Here is a 19,576-nt window from a genome sequence, read left to right as displayed (position 1 = left end):
CTGTAGAAAATGTCTAATTAGTTAAATTAACGAATACATGTTTTATGTATCGATTCAAAATATGTTAGCTCATCCATTACTACACTCTAACTCTTATGTTCCATTTCATAATTAATTATAGCCTCTCGAAAAATTTATTTTACTTTGAAAATCTTAACAGGAAAAGACCGTATTTGTACAGGTGGGCTTGACGCCGGCGCAGATCTCATTCAACCTGCAGCGTCTGAACCGCCTGCGACAGAAAAAGAAAATCAGCAGAAGAACAAAGCAGAAAAACCGGCGGAACCATTTCTTTATTTTCACATCAAACAGGTAATAAAATCACTTTGATGTTCCTTCGTTTAACCGCGAATCTCCGGTTCATCCGCGGCGGCGGCGAATTACGCTCGTTAAACATGACGTGAATCAGAGCCAGAATCTGACTGTCGACGTCAGAAATGAGAAGAGTCACCAACGGCCTCGTCCCCGGCGTCCTCGCGGGCCGGTCACCGGCCAACGCCTCTCCATCATTCACCCGTTGATCAAAAGGTGGAATTGGTGTGACGTCACACGCGTGACTGATGCTTTTAGACCTTCTTCATGAAAGTATGATTGATAAAGGAGTCGGAACAGAGGATGAAGACAGCGAGGCACCTGCTGAGTCACCGGGTCGTTACCGAGGTTATTTTCAGTCTGCAGGCGCGCGATGGTCATGTTTCCTTTCGGGGCCCTCCAGGACCAGCAGGTCCGGACCCGCCCCGGTGCCTCACGCTGGGCGGACCCGAGCGGGTTCACGACAGTAGCTCAAATGAAACTCAGGTTCTCTGGAATAAAAGGATCTGAACCCGTTCCAGATCCTTCAGGATCTGAACCCGTTCCAGATCCTTCAGGATCTGAACCCGTTCCAGATCCTTTAGATCTGAACCCGTTCCAGATACTTTAGATCTGAACCCGTTCCAGATCCTTTAGATCTGAACCCGTTCCAGATCCTTCAGGATCTGAACCCGGTCCAGATCCTTCTGGATCTGAACCCGGTCCAGATTTCAAACCATCAACTCCACCTAGAATGAAAGCATGTAAATGTGCATTTAAGGGTCGGTCGCTCAGTTTTATTTAGCAGGATGCTAATGGCAGCTGAGGGCTCACAGTGAGATCAGATCCCGATGGAGGGTGGAGGAGACGACGACGTCACGATGGCTGTAACAGAAAGAGCAGAAGAAGAAAACCCCAGAAATGAAACATGTGCTGTGGGCGGGAAGTGTTAGCAACAGCATGCCCAGGTCCAGGATGGGTTGGCAGGCAGAGCTGGAGCTATGCTAACACTTCCCACCCACTACCATTCATTATGCTAAGCTAACTAGCATGGGGCTCAGCTGCCAAAGGAGGGGTCTATCTTCTAGTCTGGAGACATTCCCTAAAGAGATTAAATAAGATCACATGACCATCGGTCTTTCCTCCTTACCCTGGCTGCCTGGTACCTCAGGAAGCAGTTATACCCTCATCTTTGTCTGCAAGGAGAATCAGAGCCTGGTTCTTATTGTTCTCTTTTGTTATTTGTTGTCTGTTAAGCAGCCCGTTAGATCATCTGTGCTGGTTTGGATTTCAGTCTCAAGCCCACTTTTCTACGGTGACTTCCTGTTAAGGGAGCAGAGATTAAAAATAAACCCAAAGTTTAAAATAAACTGAGGTTGTTTGTCAGAGCGGCTCTCAGACAGCAGAGTCAAAGAGAGAGACGTAGCAGCGGTACAAATATGATGATGATGATCGGGGATCATCTCAAGCTCCAGGTTTATTTTAAATCCCTCCATGTTCTCCCTCTTCTCCTGTTGAGGGTGGTGGGGGTGGAGCCTATCCCAGCAGCCTTCCCCCTGGACAGGTCACCAGTCCATGGCAGGGCCAACACATAGAGACAGACAACCATTGGCTCTCCCAGCCACGCCTACGGTCAATTTAGAGTCTGGATTAACCTGGTCCCCTCTTGATGTCTTTGGACTGTGGAGGAAGCTGGAGTACCAGAGAGAACCCAGCAGGAACAGGGAGAACATGCTCCGTGCTGCCCTTATATTAAATGCAGATTTCAGTTTGCAGCCCATGCTGACATCATCTGTGACATCACCAGCTCATCACCCTGAGTGTTTTCTTGATTCCAGATTGAACCATGATGGAGAAATCCAGCAGCCAGTATGACTCCTTCCTCTTCTGGAGGCAGCCCATCCCGGCTCTGGACCTGGCCGAGCTGGAGGACCTGGGTTTGACAGACAGACAGCCAGCAAATAACAACAAAGGAAAGGATGAGGAGGTGAGTGTGGGCGTGTCCAAACTGGGGCCGGTGCAGCGTCACTTGACCGCTGATGTGGTCTGATGTCTGTGTGCAGGTGGAACTGTCCCAGTTCTCCTCCTTCAACTACTGGAGGGCGCCCATCGCCGACGTGGACACGCTGCTGGCCGACCTCAACCTGCTGCTCTGAGTAACACCGCCTCCTGACCTTTGACCTGCGATGTGTCAACATCTGACCCTGAATACGGCTGACCTTTCATCAAACTAACGTCCTAGATCACTTTGACACCAGATGTGGTTTAGTCTCACTTGATCCCATCTCAACAGATCCCCCTGACCTTTGACCCTGGATCAGTCTCCCTTGACCTCTGACCCTAGATCAGTCCCCCTGACCTCTGACCCTGGATCAGTCTCCCCTGACCTCTGACCCTGGATCAGTCCCCCCTGACTACTTTCTCCTAACCTCTGACCCTGGATCAGTCCCCCCTGACTACTTATCAAAGATCAATCCCCCTGAACCTGGATCAGTCTGCCATGACCTCTGATCTTAGGTCAGTCTGCCCCTGACCTTTTGACCCTTAGTCAGGCCTTTGCTATTTCAGATGAACGTGGTTCTAATCTTGTTTCCTGACCCGAGGCTGATTTTACACCTGGTTTTAAATCTGAGTTCACACTGGCCCGAAACCTTCTAGTTTGAGTCTCATCTGGAAATAAGTTTCAACACGTTGTCATGGAAACGTGTTTGTTGTTGTGCATGGTAGAGATTTTATCGTTTGGTGCCTTTTTTCTTTCTCCTTTGCTGCTTCTGTTCTAAGTTCTGTTGCTGATTTAGTTTCGTTATGAGCCGGCCTCAAACTGAACGTCACGCGTCTGAATGTAACCTGGCAACAATAAACATCTCGCTTCTTTCACCTCAGCGCCTCCTTTTCCTCCAGGGCCAAGTCACATGACACCGGAACATTCCCAGCTCCCCTCAAACTCCCATTTGTAGAATTTGCCAAATGAGCACACGCACACACGCGTTGACGCCTCTGGAGAATTTCAATCGCTCGTCTTAAGAATCTGATTTCCACATTCAACAAATTTGAATTCAAAAAGTAGAAATGGAAATGGGAGTTAATGTGTAAGCTAGTAAACAACAACAACAACAACAACAACAACTGCATGGATGAGAGAGCTGAGCTTTAATGAAGATGGGAGTTACAGCAGAGCCAACATTCAGGACTTCAGTCAGACCTTTGATGTAGAACAGAAAAATCAGCATCACAGTAGAAGACGACCAGGAACAGACAACAGACGCGGACCAGGAACAGACAACAGACGCGGACCAGGAACAGACAACAGACGCGGACCAGGAACAGACAACAGACGCGGACCAGGAACAGACAACAGACGCGGACCAGGAACAGACAACAGACGCGGACCAGGAACAGACAACAGACGCGGACCAGGAACAGACAACAGACGCGGACCAGGAACAGAACAGACGTGGACCAGGAACAGAACAGACAACAGACGCGGACCAGGACCAGACAACAGACGCGGACCAGCATCACATGACGGCCAAAACACGTAAACAATAAACACAGGACAACATTTCTGATGATAAACACTGAAGCCTGCCTGACCTCGAGGCAGGGGTACGCCTGAAGCTGTCCAAATACATCATTGAAGTAAAACTTAAAGGATCTGAGTAGTGGGCGGGACTTCATCCATCTGGACTTAAGGATATGACATTTTCACAATAAAACTCAAAGCTTTACGTGGATTTTCTGACTGGCAGCATTTAAATGTTTATTTAAGAAATCAGTCATAAGAGCGGGGCCTGTTGCTCAGGGGGACATCTCCAGACCCGGCCCAGACGCCCAGGAAACGAGGGCCTACGAAGGAGCTGAGTTATCAGGTAAAGCGCCAGGTGAAGTGGAGGAGAAACTCTTGAGTTCGTTGATGAAAACCAGTCCACGAGCAGGCTGAGGTTCACGGAGAATTGCCATGGTAACTGACACGGTAAATGCGTCCACTAACTCAGTGTTTCCACCGCGGACCCCAGTATGACGCGCCTGGGTTCCACCAAGCATCGGTTCTCATTCTGGAGCTCCAGTCCCCATCGCGGACCAGCTGGACCAGACTGATCTGAGCTCAGCCTCAATCCATCGCCACTCGCTGTCTCTGCCGCTCCGACTGACCCGCGGTCGGACTGCGGTCCGTTGCAGAGCCCGCCCACTAGGAGGTTAGCTTCCAGCTCCGGTGTGGAGGAGCCGCCATATTGGTACCGGACAAAGTGCTAAAATAAGAGTTTTAATTCACTCCGGGCCGCCGGACGTCGATTCGTGTCGGGTGGTGAGCTGGCGGGCCGGAGAGGCGGGAATTGCGCGAGGAGGTAAAACTGGTCTGAATTTAACTTGCTGCTCGCTCAGGCTAACGGCTAACAGCTAGCTGGTAAACACCAGATCGCCAAGGTACACGTCGTGAGATCCACATTTCCTGTCACAAATTTCAAAATAAATTACTGAATCTTTACTTAATTCAAAACTGACAAAATCCCTACAGGAACCGCTGTCTCTATTGCTTTAAGAACAATGTTAATATTTCCTCTCAATCAGAATACCCAAATGTTAAACTTCCAAAGTTTTGAAATACTATCAATAAATCCAGCCATACTGTTTAACATTATTTTCCTTGTGAGCCATATAAATGAATGACTCTCAGAAAGTACAAAAACTGAGGTTAAGTTACTTTGTTGATAATGACAGTAACGACATGTAGAGCTTGATTGGCTGAATCTTAATGAAAAGTTATGATAACTTTGTTTCTAGGGTCATGCAAACAGTTGCTTAACTCCTCACGGATCTCCTTCGCCGTAGTCGGCAGTGATAGTAAAGCGGTTTAGTGAGGGCCTGAGCCCGGAGGTACTCCGGGGCGAAGACCCTATTATATTTCGGTTTATATTTTATGTTGCAGTGTTGAGCGGTCTCATCCACTGTTCAACAGAGAACTGTTGTTAGCTAACAAAAACACATTAAGTCTAATAATCCTCTGTAGCCTCCTGCACATCACTAGAAGTAATATCCTTTACAGTTCCCCTAGGTTTACTCCTCACCACGTTAAATAATTGTTTAAAAAGAAACCTTCATGCTACGACTCTTAGTATACGCTCTTATTTTGGCGGCTACGACCACAACATCCGGGTTGGTAGCAGCCGCCTCCCGCTAACTTGCGGCAGTAAACAACCCGGCCGAGCCAGACATGCAGCATTGGCGCCTAATGTCCACCATATGCGCATTGTGAATTAAATCTCGCACATTATCAGTCAGTTTTCACCCACCGCGGGAGACTAACACCCGCTCACCGTCCGGCGCGGGGCCGTACTGTGGCGTTTAGCTCGCTAGCTTGCTAACATTAGCAGACAGCAGCGGTTCGACTGGCTCCTAACAAACCTGGACACGGTGAGTAGCGTCTCCCTCGTCTTTCTCCGGCAGAATAAAACGCCATTTTCTCCGCATTCACGCACCAACCGTTCACAGCATGAAGCAACAGCGACGAAAAACTACGCAAGACGCGAACCTTCAGAAAGCCGTTTGGCGGTGCGCGCTTGAAGAATGCTAGTTAACCGGATGTGGAAGTAGTTTTTTCTCCGTGTGTAAAATAGGAAATTTCTCTCTGACTTCCCCCGGAAAACCAACAACTTAATATCAAACGGTTTCCTGTCTGTGTTACTGTAAATGTTTATGTGCGGCAGATTGGGGTTTTGTGCGGGTTTGGGGATATAAACCGCCCCGGAGAGCGGATTCGGGGCTACGTGGCACATGGCGGATTCTTTTCTGTCCACGAAGGCGCGTAAAATGGCTTCTCGGCCGCGGAGAGAAACCCCTCGTCCTTCTCCGCTGTTTCTCAATCACAAATGCTCTGGAAGTGTTGGGCTCCATTATCGGACAGGACATCACGCTAACTTGGCTAGCGTTTGCTACTTTTCCGTGAACAGAGAGCGATTGTTTCCTCCAGGATCTCAGAATCCTGCATTTTCTGTTTCAGTTCACGATGCCGAGTTCAGCTGAATGTATGAAAACTCAGGGAAGTCGCAGTCACGCTGCCATATAGGAATTCCATTATCGGACGCCCTTTGAGTTTGTGTTGTCTCAGCCCATTGAAGCGCGTTTACTTCAGACATCACAACACGTCGCTTTGGTAAAGTGGGGCTTTAATAGGACATCCATCAAGATGTCAAGAGAACCTATTAGGTCGACATTAAACAGATGATTCGTTTCTTATTCTCACTATCGACAGCACATTGTGTTTTACTCATGTCGTCACCAAACAGGGTTTCATGATGACGACATGAGGCCCCCGACAACAGAGAGTTGAGGACTTTAGTTTTCAGTCGCAGCTGAGTTGTTGTGTCTTGTTTCAGGATTCTTTTCCAATCATTTCATGATGGCGATTGCAGTTGTTGGTGTCCGCTCGCTCACTCCTGGTCGCGGGTTCCTGTTCCCAAATGGAATCGAACATCGATTCAGAACAATTTCTCTGATCATTTATGATGTAGAGAAGAATAAAAGCCCAAGAAGCAGTTTGGACTCTTCAAAGTTGGCAACTGTTGGTTGGAATTATTGAGAATAAACTGGAGGTTTTGGGGTAACTCACACTAAAATATAAATAAAACTTTATGAGCAAACATGCGTGTGTAATATTGTTAAAATGGCGGTGTACAGGGACCTTTGAAGCCACTGGTAGTGAAAGTTGTAGCGGGAGACGGTGGCAAGTTGGTGTTGTTTGGTTCTTTGGCGTCTGATGAAGATGTGCGGCCGTCTCACGTCTCTGGTGTCCGTCAGATGTCGTTGGTGGACCTCGGGAAGCGTCTGCTGGAAGCGGCTCGTAAAGGTCAGGATGATGAAGTCAGAAACCTGATGGCCAATGGCGCTCCCTTCACCACAGACTGGGTGAGTCCACCACGTCAATCTGGTCACCGTGTTATTCTGTCTTTCCACTTGTTTACGGCGTGTCTGTCCTGTAGTTGGGGACGTCCCCCCTCCACCTGGCCGCCCAGCACGGGCACTACTCCACCGCAGATGTCCTGCTGCGAGCTGGCGTCAGCAGAGACGCTCGCACAAAGGTGGACCGGACCCCACTGCACATGGCCGCCGCCGAGGGACACGCCATCATTGTAGAACTGCTGGTCAGGGTAAGATACAAATGACCTCTGACTGAGCGAGTTTAGTGAAACTGAAAAGGCCTCAAATGAGTTTTGCTGGCGTCTGAAAGATTCAGTCATTTTGAGCGGATCGTCTCGATCGAAACGCAGCTGCTGGCACCGCCAGCGTCTTTCCTCTCTGAGCTGCTTCAGTACAACTTCAGACGTTCACTCCTTTGACCCATCAGCATCGGTCTCAGGCTGAGCCTTGACCTCTGACCTCCATTCAAGTCTCCTTCACTCATCATTAATGAGGAGGAAACGACCATATATAGGTGATTTATGAGCACCAAATGTTTTGGAAATAAAAATGTTAAGATATGTTTTTTTAGTGTGAACAATCGGAGTGTCTTGTGATCAGCTGATCCGTGGTGCGTCTGGACAAGTGCTGTTACCCTCTCCCCCCGAATGAAACCCGCCGCTGTCACGTGGCAGCAGTTTTAACGGGCAAATGTGTGCTTTCAGAGCGGCGCGGATATTAACGCCAAAGACATGCTGAAGATGACGGCGCTGCACTGGGCAGCGCAGCATGGCCACCACGGCGTCGTCGAGACCCTGATCAAACATGGTGCAGACGTGCACGCGCTCAGCAAGTTTGACAAGACGCCATTCGACATCGCTGTCGACATCCAGAACACCGAGCTGATGCTCCTGTTGCAGGTGAGAAAGGCCTGCTTGACCTCTGACCTCTGGGCTGCAGGTCCAGATGTTAAACTAGACTGAACTGATGAGAGGTCCTCGACCTCTCAGACTGGCGTCCTGACGCTGCTGGGTGTCGGTGGTCGCAGCTGCTCCACGAGAACGTCCCCTGTAGATCCTTCACTCATTGAGACGATTATTAGGTGTTTCAAACTTTAGTTAAAGTAAAAATGATGCGATTGAAGTAGATAATCGCGTCATCACGATATCACTTCCTGTTGAATGAAAAAATAATTTATATGTATGTGTATTTATATTATATTGAATGTGTATATACATATATATGTATGTGTGTACGTATATACATCCATATTCTGTGTGTGTGTGCTCAAGACCATTTCTGGAGGGCACCTTAATCCATCACCAAACACAGTTTGTTTCAACTTCCTGTTGCTGAGTTTGTGCCGGAGGAAGGGAGGAGGTTGTCATGTGACCTTCAAGGGGTGGTGTTTGGAAGGAGAAACACTCCTGAAAACTGTTAAAAGAGCCATAACATCACAAGTGTTGAGGAAACAAGTTCCTCTCAGGAGATTCTCAGGTGTGTGCACGTGTGTGTGTGTGTGTGTGTGTGTGTGTGTGTGTGTGTGTGTGTGTGTGTGCAGGAGGGCATGCAAAACCAGGTGAACATGAACCAGGTGAGCATGAACGTGGAGTCCAGCACCACCACAAACCAGCCACAGTTCATCATCCAGGGTATACCTGCAATACAGGGGGGTGTGGTCAACCTGGCTGAGCTGCTGAACAAGGCTAACGCAGGTCAATACACACACACACACACACACACACACACTTAAACTGACGTCGGCTGCTGAGGCATCATTGTGATATTTTTCTTCCAGGGGAATCTGAGGAAGCTATGGCCGCCAGTGCGCTGGACTCCAACATCCAGCACGCCGCCGTCGTCAACGAGGGAGGTCAGAGGGTCATCACCATAGTCACAGACCAACATGGCAACCTGCAGACCACGGGGGGGATGGCCCAGCCGTTCTTTGTGACCATGCAGCACGGACAGCAGAGTACGACACGTCAACACCAGAGTCAGTGATGAATGGATGTGTTTTGAGGATGACATTTTGTGTGTGTGTGCGTGTGTGTGTGTGTGTGTGTGTGTGTGCAGTGCTGGCTGTGCCCGCTAACACAGTGACGGAGGAGGTGGTCACAGAGGAGCCTCAGCCAACACCATCCAGGAAGAGGAAACTGGAAGTGACCAACAATCATAACGACACTGGAGAGACAGTGAGTGGCGATGTGATGATGTCAGAACTCCCATCAGATCTGTTGTAATACTCATGATGTCATCTGATGAAACCTCAAAGGCTCTCCAGCGGCTCCTGAGCCCTGGAGATTGACAGTTGGCATCATGTAGGTGACTCAGTCTGTGTGAATAAAGTTCTGATGGCGTTGGCAGGAGCTGTTGCAGCGGCAGCTACAGGAGGCCAACCGGAAGGCGCAGGAGTACCGGCAGCAGCTGCTGCGGAAGGAGCAGGAGGCTGAGGAGTACCGCATCAAGCTGGAGGCCATGTCCCAGAACCAGGCCAACAGCACCAACGCCAACACATCCGCCATGACGGCCGTCAGCCCTGAGGAGGTGGTGGGCGGCGAGGAGGACGAAGAGGAGGCAGCTGCCAGTGTGGTGGAGGAGGAGGGGGAGATGGTGGTCCTGCAGGAAGGAGGGATCATCATGGAGGGGGAGGAGGGTCAGGTGACGCTGGTGGAGACAGGGGGCGACGCGACGGAGGTCAACTCCTAACAGTGGGAGGCGGGGTTAACTTGTGCAAATATAGGGGGAGAAGATGACCACCATTTTGAATCTGTGAACAAAATTCATAACAAGGAGAGACAAAATGGATTCCCAGAAAAGACAAACAATGGCAGCACCTTGTTGAGTTTGATCTGTAACTGACTGCATGGGACAGAAAATGGCGGCTGTAGACGAACGGCTGGCGGTGGATTGAAGAGACGAGACGATGAATCAGCCGTTGAGCCGCCAGGACCTTCGCTTGAACGCACGTTGACTCTTTGCTCCAACATGGCTCCATGGTACCATTTTGCTCCCGTCTGAGTCCGAGTAAGAGTGGCGAGCGCGTCGGACAGCTGACTCCTGTGACATCATCCAGCCTCAATGACTAACACTTTGTTTTAACGTTTGTTTTCTCACCATTGTTAACTCCAATATACGTTTATATCCCTTTAATAAGGACGCAGCCGTTTGGTTTCACACTTCCTGTCGCTTCCTCCCTCGTTGCTTCTCAAGCGAGCAGAACCAGCGAGGCTCTGCTCCTCCTGCTGTGTTTTCCTCCTCTTTTTTTCCTTCACTTGTAACTCATCGTGTGACTTTTTTTTGTCAAAGCGGCTCGGTCATTCGCCAGCGGGCCGGTTCATGTCGGAACACAAATGTCGATGCACTTCAAACCGGCCACGTGAACATCATTGCTTTCGATTCTTAGAAACCAGCTGTGATTCCCAGTGCTGGCGCTCACACACCAGTTAGGTCCAGCTAGGCTGCACTGGTTCTTTGGGATTAATTGTATAATCAATCTTTTATTCCTCTTCTTCTCGCTGTGTTCTTTTCACCTTGGACTGGGGATGACATCACAGCGTTCTAGTAGAAGTGAGGGAGAACCAGTCGATGGGAACACCAGAGGCGGCGGTGAGCAGATTCAGACCTCCCTGACGGGTGGAAGCTGGAAGGTTAAACTGATTCCATGTGACGGGGATACAAACGCGGTCTCATCCAGTTGGAAGTCTGACGAGAGGCTGCCAGTTGAAATTTTCCTCTGACAATTCGGAAATTTTGAGTAGAAGTGGAACACACCATGAAATGTCAGAAAATGGCCACCCGGCATCCAAGATGGCGTCTTGTTTTGAAACAACCAGCCTTTAAAGAGCAGAGTAGCTTGAGCAAATACGAATCACGCGACAGACTCGGTGATTGATGCTTGCGAGGAACTCATGCTCAGTTTCTTCCCTCTAATTTACTGTTACGTTAGAGAAAAACCTCGTTAATGTTAATGACCAGTGGCTTCGTTACCGCATCAGTTCTCACGTGTGTTGATGCAGTTGTTACGCCGGTGTCACGTGGTCTGATGAGACTGTTCGGGTCAAAGGTCAGGAAGCTCTGATAGCTGGAACGTGACTGACAGGCCGAGTGAGTGAATGAGTTCTGATGGATGAAATCCACCTCTAGAACGCTCAGACGTTTAAACGTGTTGAACCCTCCGTTCAACGTTTGGAGACGCGGCTCGTTTGAACCCACCACCACCTCGTGCAGCGGCAGAAGAACTTGGTTCATCTGAAGTGACCCGTTCATACACGTGAGAACGCTCAGTACGAACGGAACGGCTGCAGTCTAAATGTTCGATATCGTTGATCCACTCAAACAGTCAGAGGGCTGTCATAAAGTAATACTTCAACCTTCAAGTGTCTTTCCAGTACTCACCAACAGGAGTACTGAGCTCACTAAGATGTTTTGTCTTCATCATTTCTTTGTGACTCCAGAATGCAGGAAGAGCCAGGCACGCATATTTCGAAGCTAACAGACTGATGCTAGCAACGTTCACTGTCCGTAAATGTCTGTTCACCAACTCTCCAGGCCGCCTCAGTCCAGACGGAGGATCAGGGATCCACCACCTGATTGGCGCTCAGTGTCCTGAGCTTCGGCTTTACCTTCATCTCGGGGGAGCGTTGTTACTTCTGCTACATTGTTAGGGCCCGAGCATGTGGACCAAAATGGACACCAAGTTAGACGTGAGAATGCGTGAAGAGGTTCATTGCGGCCCACGCGGCTAAAGCGCTTCTAAGCTAACACGGCTAAAGCGCCTCGCTGGTGGTGTTCCTATTTGATGTGCATGTGGAGTAACACCTGAACTCTGTGTCCGCCATCGCGACACTGATGATGAAACCATCCACCTCGGGCACCCTCACACGCTAATGGACAACTGGAACGGGTGGAACTGTGGTTCTGCAGACGTCAGTCGGAGGGTTGAGGTTGTTGCTGAGGTTCAATTGAGAACAGGAAACGGAACCGAAAGGTCACATGACTGTTACTACCTGCAGCAGCGTTCAGATGTTCCGTTCCGGTCCAAGTGCTCTTCCACGAGGCCCTGATGACCCTCTGACCTTTCATCACTAGAAGTAGATGAAAGGCAGAGTTTTGGAGGAAAAAACTGCCATGCATGATGTGCAGCCGTCAACACTGTCCTACCAGCAACGCAGGGCAGCCCAGCTGAGTCGGAGCACAACTTCAGAGTTGAATCACAGCGAAACTAAAGACCTTTTGTGTTACAGAGATTCGTCTCCACGCCGGATGCCAGTCAGGGGCGGAGCTTCGTGTCCTTGATGAAATGTGATGGACGGGGCTTTGCTAGCTGCTGGTCTCACCTCTGTGGATTTAGTGGGTTGTGATTTGTTACACAGAAATTAAAAATTGATTCAAGCGTCATTAAACATTTTTCTTTAAGAACATGTTCTGGCCTTCCATAGGACACCCCCCCCCCCGAGTATGATAGTTATTTTTATAAACTCAGCAAAGCCGACCTTTTTCTATGTACATATAAAGTTGTATTTTTTTAACTATTAGATGGCTTCACTGTGGTGGTGGTGATGATGATGATGATGATGATGAAGATGGCTGCCTGCATTGGTAATCTGAAATATAAACACTTTTTTTTTAATTACAACTTCATTGTTGTGTATATTTTATTCTTTTCAGGAAAACGGAGCCCAAAGGAGGGTCAGGGTTGGGGTCAGGTACAGACACCTGTTGGTCGCTCATGTCACACCTGAACAGCAGGTGAACACGCATGTTGTCATGTCAAGACTGCGTTTTTTCATATGAATATGTTCGCTATGTAATGAGCATAAGACGGCTAACTGTGGCAGCAGCATTTATCCTGAAGGAGCATTAAAACAACTGGATTTGTATTTTCAGGTTTGGGTCTGCAAAGCAGCCTTTAAGCCTCTCAGTGGGTCCTTAAAGGAAAACATTGCTGTGAGATTCAATCTGTTCGAGTTGAATCCTCCTGCGAATGCAGTTGTATTGATATTAACTATTCATTCGCTTCGGGCACCAAGAAAACAAAATAATATTGAGACCGTTGATTGATGGGTTGCTCATCCAACCGGAATCAGGCCAGGGACCCGCCCCCCTTCCAGGTTCCTCTAACGCGGGTTTTCGAGCTTTCGTTGACAAATCGAGCGCGGTGGATGGCGTCCGTGGGGGATCGACCTCACGTCGCATTTCTGGTTTGATACATGCGAATAACTCGGCCAATAACGGGGAGCAAAGCAGATTACGTCCAACAACTACAGCTCCCGTGAGGCCTCAGCTGCCAGGGTCTTTGGGGACATAAGCGCCCCGCGAGTGGATTAAGGCAGATCAGGCTTGATTGACGTGTTCCCAGTCCAATCAGCGGGCGGGGAGAGGCCCGTAGCCAACCCGGTGGCGCGGGGGGCGGGGTCGGCGCGGAGGGGGCTGGGCGTGAGGTATCATGGAGGATCAGTAAGCAAACTGTAGCCATCAGAGGAGAGCAACCGCCGCGCTAATTCCCGGGAGTTTCTCAACACTTTACCGCCTTCCTCTGACCCGCCGCGGACGAACCCACTCAGGATGGAGATGGAGAAGAGGATCACGCTGGAGCTGCGGAACCGGAGCCCGGCGGAGGTGAGCACCGCTGGTTTTAACAACATTTGAATTGTTGCCTGAAATAGCCCGGGAGGTGATGAGCGACCGGAGCGATCCCCCGCTCATCACGAGGAGCCCGCCCTCGGTCACCGCGCTGCCCCGCAACTTTCCTCCGCAGCTTCTCGTCCTTAAATTTCACACCGTGATCGGTCGAAACGACCGGCGTTCGCCCCGCGCCCAGGAACACCGACCCCTGGACATGGAAGCATCCCAGCACCTCCGCCCCTCCTCCTCCTCCTCGCCGGTGAGATCCCGTCTCCGCGAAGCCTCCGCGGACTACGAACTACGGCTCCGGTGTGCACTAGCGAGCACCCTGGTCCCGGTTCAGCCCCCCTCCCCTTTAGCGTGCATCGGAGTGTCGTTCATCTCTTCAGGCGCGGACCGGAGGCGAACCGCTGCAAGTTTAACTTTGAACTCGGTGGCGGTTCGGAGGGGGGTGGGGGTGGGGGGCTCGGCTGTAACAGGGAAACCGACATTAAAGCCTAGAGCCGTTACACCGGGCGGACCGGGGGCTGTGTGTGTGCGGTGTGTGGCGGGCCGGCGGCGGTGCTCACGTGGGGCTCCGTCCCGGGAGCCGCGTGTGAGCGCCGCCGTCGTCGTTGTTGTCGAGGTCTGTCGTCCTCCACGAGCGGACATTTTAAGTCAACGGCGGCTTAAAACTTCGACGGAAATCTTCCCTCCGACGACGGATTCACGCGCTCGGCGGCGTCTAACGGAGGCTCGGAGCGGACTCGAGCTCTTTTTGGAGACTTTGGTCGGTTTTTAGGCGCGACCCGCGCGCTGGCAGGGTGCTCGGGGGTCGGTCACTGAGACATTTTGAGTGCGGAGCTCGTGGCGGCTGTTACGCGTTACCAGCTCCGCGTAACACGGCGGGATCCGCGGCCGCGGGGAGCCCCTCGAAGGTCAACGGACATTTTTGCTCCAGTAACACGGTATAATCAACCGGTCAACCACCGGGGCGGCGTTACACCGCGGGGCGTTACTGTAGTGGGATTACTGAGTAACGAGTACTGTTTGCGTCACATCGCTGTAACGACTCAAAATGGCGTTACTCGGCGGAAGAGAGGGCGGATTAGTCCAGTTCAGCTCCATCAAAAACGACTACGACTAGCCGGTTACCGGTCCGAATGGACGTTGTTGGATGTTCGAGGCTGTTTACAACCGACGGAGCCTGAACCAGGTCCGTTAACCACGGGGGCACTGGAGCCCCGAGCGGGCCGGTCTGCCCCGGATGGTGTCGTCCTGTTTGATAAAGCAGAGTCATTTTGCAGAGGCGCGCGCCCGTGTGTGTGTGTGTGAGTGATTAAGTTATATAACCGGGCTGCCAACCGACCAGCTCCGGTTGAATAACACCCTCTCCTGGCGGTGCGTTCACGTCAACAGAGTCCGACTTGTCCAGCAGACGACTCGCTGGTGTCATGTTTTATGAATTGGGGACGCCGGCAGATGGTGTGTGTAGAAGTCCCCCCCCCCCCCCCCAACCATACATACACACACACACACACTAACTCAGTAGCCCCCCACCCCCCACCAGCTCCGGTGCTGCCGGCCTTCATGATGCCCGCCGGCCTGCAGGATGAGTCGCTCCTCTCCTGGTTGCATAAGCAGGCGAAGGAGGAAATAAAATCAGCCGCTCGTTTGGACGAAGTCGGGCGGAGGACTCGCTCCTGCGGCCGCATCCTGCATCCGGATCCTTATGGTGACGCCTCCAGGTGAAGACACCTGAGAGGCTGCTGCCTTCGAGTCTCAGTCCAACTGCTCGATCTCAACAAAAGAAGTAAAATTAAAGAAAACTCCTTCAGTCACACGATTCCTCCTGTTGCGCCTGGGTGAATATTACGATGACGATGGAAGAGCATCTTTTTGCTGTAAAAGAGTCCTTCTTTACTTTTTTTACAGTCATAAATGTCAAGAATTTGCATAAATGTCAGGGTTTGTCTGTTTTTTTTCATGACGCAAATGAGTGGTTTGATTTGTCAGCGCTGGGAAACCGAATTATTAAACGTTTAAATATTAATTTGAATAAACATTTATGGGTTAATCTTGAAAATAATCAGCACATAAATCAATGATGATTTACTCTGATCACGAATCATCAGGTTGAGAACACAACATGGCTAACAAGCTAATTTATGAATGAAACCTAATGTGTTGGTGTCAGTTGTGTGACATCACCTCTGACCACTTCCTGTTGGTCTGTGTGTGAGCCAGGTAGCAGAGCTGGTGGTGGACAACTGTCGCTCTGACGGGGAGGTGGAGGGTCTGACAGACGAGTTCACGGAGCTGGAGTTCCTCAGTATGGTCAACGTGGGTCTAAACTCACTGGCTAAACTGCCCTCACTGCCCAAACTCCGCAAGGTAACACACGTATGCAAACACACACACTGTAATTTGAAAATAAATGTTGGTTAGCTAGCCCAATTACTGGTAGTAACTGGAAAGTGTGAGCATCAGTGAGCTCAAGTTCGAGATGAGTTAGCTCAGCACAATGCATGGTAGTGGGTGGTCAGTGTAAGCATCAGCAAGCTTAGGGCCAGGCTAGATAGCTTAGCCAAATGGCTGATAGTGGGTGGGAAGTGTTAGCATCTGCTAGGTCAAGGCTAGGATGCTGATTAGCTTAGCCCAATTACTGGTAGTGGGTGGGAAGTGTTAGCATCAGCTAGCTCAGGTCCAGGCTAGTTAGCTTGGCTCAATGGCTGGTCGTGGGTGGAAAGCATCAGCTAGCTCAGGTCCAGGTTGAGATGAGTTAGCTGAGCATAATGGCTGGTAGTCGGTGGGAAGTGTTAGCATCAGCTAGCTCAGGTCCAGGCTAGTTAGCTTTGCCCAATGGCTGGTAGTGGCTGGGAAGTGTTAGCATCAGCTAGCTCAGGTCCAGGCTAGTTAGCTTAGCCCAATGGCTGGTAGTGGGTGGGAAGTGTTAGCAGCAGCTAGCTCAGGTCCAGGCTAGTTAGCTTAGCCCAATGGCTGGTAGTGGGTGGAAGTGTTAGCATCAGCTAGCTCAGGTCCAGGATGCTGGTGTGTCCAGCAGGAATCCTCCTCCTCCTCATCATCAGGAGCAGCAGTCGCTCTTCTAGTCCTCAACAAACCTTTGGTTCTGTTGACCCAAGTTCCAGTGGAGCTTTGGAGGTGCTGCGTCAAATCACTGCGCCCAGTCAGGAAAGTAGTTCCGGCTACGTGTCTGATTCTACCACTACAATGCCTCATTTTAAACTGGTATTCATCACCAAGGTTACACACAACCCTACTTCTATTAATGCAGGCAGAGATGGAGCTACGCTAACACTTCCCACCCATCACCGCTTATTGTGCTAAGCTAACTAGCCTGGGTCTTATTAATTTTTCATGCACAATGATGTTTCAGAGAGAAATTTTGGAATAAAATCTTTCCTTGTTGAGTGTAACAACCAGCATGTAGCTGCTGATTCTGTCCTCTTCATCATCCCCTCGTGATGATGATGATGATGATGATGATGATGGTGTTAAAAGTGTGTTGTGCTGTGACTTTTGTCTTGGTCTCAGTTGGAGTTGAGTGACAACAATCTGTCTGGTTCTCTGGAGACGCTGTCAGAGAAATGTCCCAACCTGACCTACCTCAACCTGAGCGGCAACAAGATTAAAGAGCTGAGCAATGTGGAGCCGCTGGTCAGAACACACACACACACACATACGTATGTACAGCTAAGCGTGTTGGCGTATATATAACTTGTAACCCCCCTGACGTGATGTTTCTCTCCGCAGCAAAATCTGAAGAGCCTTCAGAGCCTGGACCTGTTCAACTGTGAGATCACGTCTCTGGAGGACTACCGCGAGAGCGTCTTCGAGCTCCTGCCTCAGGTCACCTACCTGGACGGCTTCGACCAGGAGGACAACGAGGCTCCAGACTCCGAGGCCGATGACGAAGGTGGGTGATCGGTGCGGCTGCAAGTAGAACCCGAGCATCCCGATCCGATGTACCTGCTGAACGGCGTTTCTTTGTTCACAGACGAGGACGGCGAGGACGGCGCCGGGCCCACCGGGGACTATGATGAGGAGGACGATGACGAGGAGGACGAGGATGGCTCGGAGGGAGGAGAGGTGGGGCTGAGCTTTCATGTGAACCAGGGAGATCAGGTGGGCAACACAGGCTTCAACCTGCAGGTCGGCCCGCCGCTGGCTCAGACACCGACCCGCCCCCTTCCCATCGTGTGCCCTCCCCCCAGGCAGAGATCAGATCAGCCGTAACCCCAGAAACACCACACGGTCACAATGTTGATCCCAAACGCCAAACTGCCAGAAAACTACAAAGTGAAACGTGTGCAAACGAACACGCCGGTGATCCTGGTGGTCAAGCAGCTGTTTTGTCTCGAGACTCAGAAAGACATCAGACGCCGCGTCCTTAGTCAGACGGCTCTCGTGGTAGCACGTGACAAACATTTGGCAGCATCTGAACAGTTAACCACCAAACTATGGTCACTTTCTACTATCGCAATATTTGAAGTTGGCGCGGACGCCACCAGTAACACGACCCCTGAGCGTTTGACAGCACGACTCGTAGACGATGACGGTCCCGGGCCGCCAAGCTGTCTGGAACTCGTTTCTGGCCTCCTCAGGGTAAAGCAGACAAGTGGCCAGGCATCTGTCAGTGGGCGTGGCCTCCACCTGAACACAGCGCCTCAGTGTGGTCGAGTCTGCTCTCCTGCCTGGTCTGAACTGAGCCGGCCCAACGGGTCGACCTCAGGTGTTCCTGATCAGGTTAAGAACCAAGGTGGCTGCCTCTGACGAACGATCCAATCAGAACCAACATGTCTGATGACATTTAGTACTTGATGCAAATCTTTTCTTTTCTCTTTTTTTATATTTTATTTTTGCATGTTGGGAGTCAATAAATCCCAGTCATCGATAAATTCTTTTGTTTCTTGAAAATGATTCATTAGAGAATAACGTTTCAACCTGGTGTTTGAGGTGTAAAATTAAAAAAAAGAAAAACTACAACACCAAATCTTCCTCGTGTCGTCAGAGTCGGTCAGGTGGCAATCAGCCTGGTCATGTGACGTAGTCGACCAATAGTGTAAGAGCTTCCATTAGCGTCGTCCAGTCAGAAACCACCATGTGTGTCATATGTTCTGTCCATCTGGAGGGAAACTGAGGGCGGAGCTTCTGTTTGTTTCATCGCAGGATGACGACGACGACGAGGATGACTATGCAGAGGAGGAAGAGGAGGGTGAGTGAAGCATTATGGGTATTTTGTCTGCCCCAGTCCTGGAATATGCCTCTTACTCTCGTCCCCTCCCTCTTTCCCTCTCCTTTTTCTTTGTCTAGAAGACCAGGCAGCCATTCAGGGACAGAAGAGGAAGAGAGACGCGGACGACGAAGGCGAGGAGGATGACGATGATGAAGACGACTAAGTCGTCTGGAGGGCCGTCGTCTTCATGTCGTCCTGTCCTGTTCCTGCCCGTCAGTCCCGACCTCCGCTAGACAACAAACGCTGCAGCAGCAGAGATCGTTCATTTCAGTTTGTACCAGAATATCACATCTTTATTTTAGATAATATATAATGAAGATTTTATCAGCGTCACGCGTCTCTTCCACGCCGCTTCTCCTCCAAACCGCCTTCCTGTCTCCTCCAACCTCTTCAAACTTCCGGCTGGAACATCGACGTCTTTAACCAGCTGAAACTAAAATCCTCGTCTCATGTGGACCAGAGTTCAGTTGCTGCCACCACGCAGCTCAACACATTTATTTTTTACTAACTTCAGGGACCTGAGGCTCC

The 19,576-nt window shown here is 50.4% G+C and overlaps 3 protein-coding genes across 13 annotated transcripts; all 3 read left to right on the top strand.

Annotated features, from left to right (window-relative positions):
* Positions 1-171: 171 nt before the first annotated feature.
* On the top strand, positions 172-3,168 carry mllt11 (MLLT11 transcription factor 7 cofactor). The gene is made up of 3 exons (XM_086193585.1): positions 172-312; positions 2,130-2,278; positions 2,355-3,168. Exons 2-3 carry the CDS (start codon positions 2,138-2,140, stop codon positions 2,445-2,447), a joined length of 234 nt encoding a protein of 77 aa, XP_086049711.1. The 5' UTR covers positions 172-312; positions 2,130-2,137; the 3' UTR covers positions 2,448-3,168.
* Positions 3,169-4,140: 972 nt separating this feature from the next.
* On the top strand, positions 4,141-12,801 carry gabpb2a (GA binding protein transcription factor subunit beta 2a). Of its 5 annotated transcripts, none has more exons than XM_086193434.1 (8): positions 4,141-4,160; positions 7,087-7,194; positions 7,269-7,436; positions 7,911-8,105; positions 8,747-8,900; positions 8,984-9,160; positions 9,262-9,380; positions 9,553-12,801. In XM_086193434.1, the coding sequence occupies exons 2-8, from the start codon at positions 7,087-7,089 to the stop codon at positions 9,892-9,894; spliced, it is 1,263 nt and encodes a 420-aa protein (XP_086049560.1). In that variant the 5' UTR covers positions 4,141-4,160; the 3' UTR covers positions 9,895-12,801. The 5 variants fall into 5 exon arrangements, with proteins under 5 accessions (XP_086049560.1, XP_086049558.1, XP_086049559.1 ...); XM_086193432.1 differs by lacking the exon at positions 4,141-4,160 and adding an exon at positions 4,256-4,487; XM_086193433.1 differs by lacking the exon at positions 4,141-4,160 and adding an exon at positions 4,256-4,637.
* An 816-nt stretch (positions 12,802-13,617) lies between these two features.
* Positions 13,618-19,372, top strand: anp32e (acidic (leucine-rich) nuclear phosphoprotein 32 family, member E). Of its 7 annotated transcripts, none has more exons than XM_086193531.1 (7): positions 13,618-13,806; positions 16,039-16,185; positions 17,347-17,469; positions 17,566-17,728; positions 17,810-17,901; positions 18,982-19,027; positions 19,126-19,372. In XM_086193531.1, exons 1-7 carry the CDS (start codon positions 13,753-13,755, stop codon positions 19,209-19,211), a joined length of 711 nt encoding a protein of 236 aa, XP_086049657.1. In that variant the 5' UTR covers positions 13,618-13,752; the 3' UTR covers positions 19,212-19,372. The 7 variants fall into 7 exon arrangements, with proteins under 7 accessions (XP_086049657.1, XP_086049653.1, XP_086049652.1 ...); XM_086193527.1 differs by having other exon boundaries at positions 13,738-13,806; positions 17,810-17,937; XM_086193526.1 differs by lacking the exon at positions 13,618-13,806 and adding an exon at positions 13,933-14,071 and having other exon boundaries at positions 17,810-17,937; positions 19,129-19,372.
* Positions 19,373-19,576: the final 204 nt, after the last annotated feature.

The sequence above is a fragment of the Aulostomus chinensis genome, chromosome 22 (genome assembly GCF_037954235.1).
Source record: "Aulostomus chinensis isolate RoL2024-O1b breed Wild chromosome 22, RoL_Achi_v1.0, whole genome shotgun sequence".
NCBI classification, from domain to species: Eukaryota; Metazoa; Chordata; class Actinopteri; order Syngnathiformes; family Aulostomidae; genus Aulostomus; species Aulostomus chinensis.
The sequence above is the reverse complement of the archived record's forward strand: the minus strand, read 5'-3'. Positions and strand labels throughout refer to the sequence as shown.

Coding starts and splice junctions, on each gene's coding strand:
- mllt11 (XM_086193585.1), top strand. CDS start 2,138: ATGATGGAGAAATCCAGCAGCCAGTATGACTCCTTCCTCTTCTGGAGG. Junction 2,279..2,354: donor ACAAAGGAAAGGATGAGGAG/GTGAGTGTGGGC, acceptor GTCTGTGTGCAG/GTGGAACTGTCCCAGTTCTC.
- gabpb2a (XM_086193434.1), top strand. CDS start 7,087: ATGTCGTTGGTGGACCTCGGGAAGCGTCTGCTGGAAGCGGCTCGTAAA. Junction 7,195..7,268: donor CTCCCTTCACCACAGACTGG/GTGAGTCCACCA, acceptor TCTGTCCTGTAG/TTGGGGACGTCCCCCCTCCA. Junction 9,381..9,552: donor ATAACGACACTGGAGAGACA/GTGAGTGGCGAT, acceptor TGGCGTTGGCAG/GAGCTGTTGCAGCGGCAGCT.
- anp32e (XM_086193527.1), top strand. CDS start 13,753: ATGGAGATGGAGAAGAGGATCACGCTGGAGCTGCGGAACCGGAGCCCG. Junction 16,186..17,346: donor CACTGCCCAAACTCCGCAAG/GTAACACACGTA, acceptor TCTTGGTCTCAG/TTGGAGTTGAGTGACAACAA. Junction 19,028..19,125: donor TGCAGAGGAGGAAGAGGAGG/GTGAGTGAAGCA, acceptor TTCTTTGTCTAG/AAGACCAGGCAGCCATTCAG.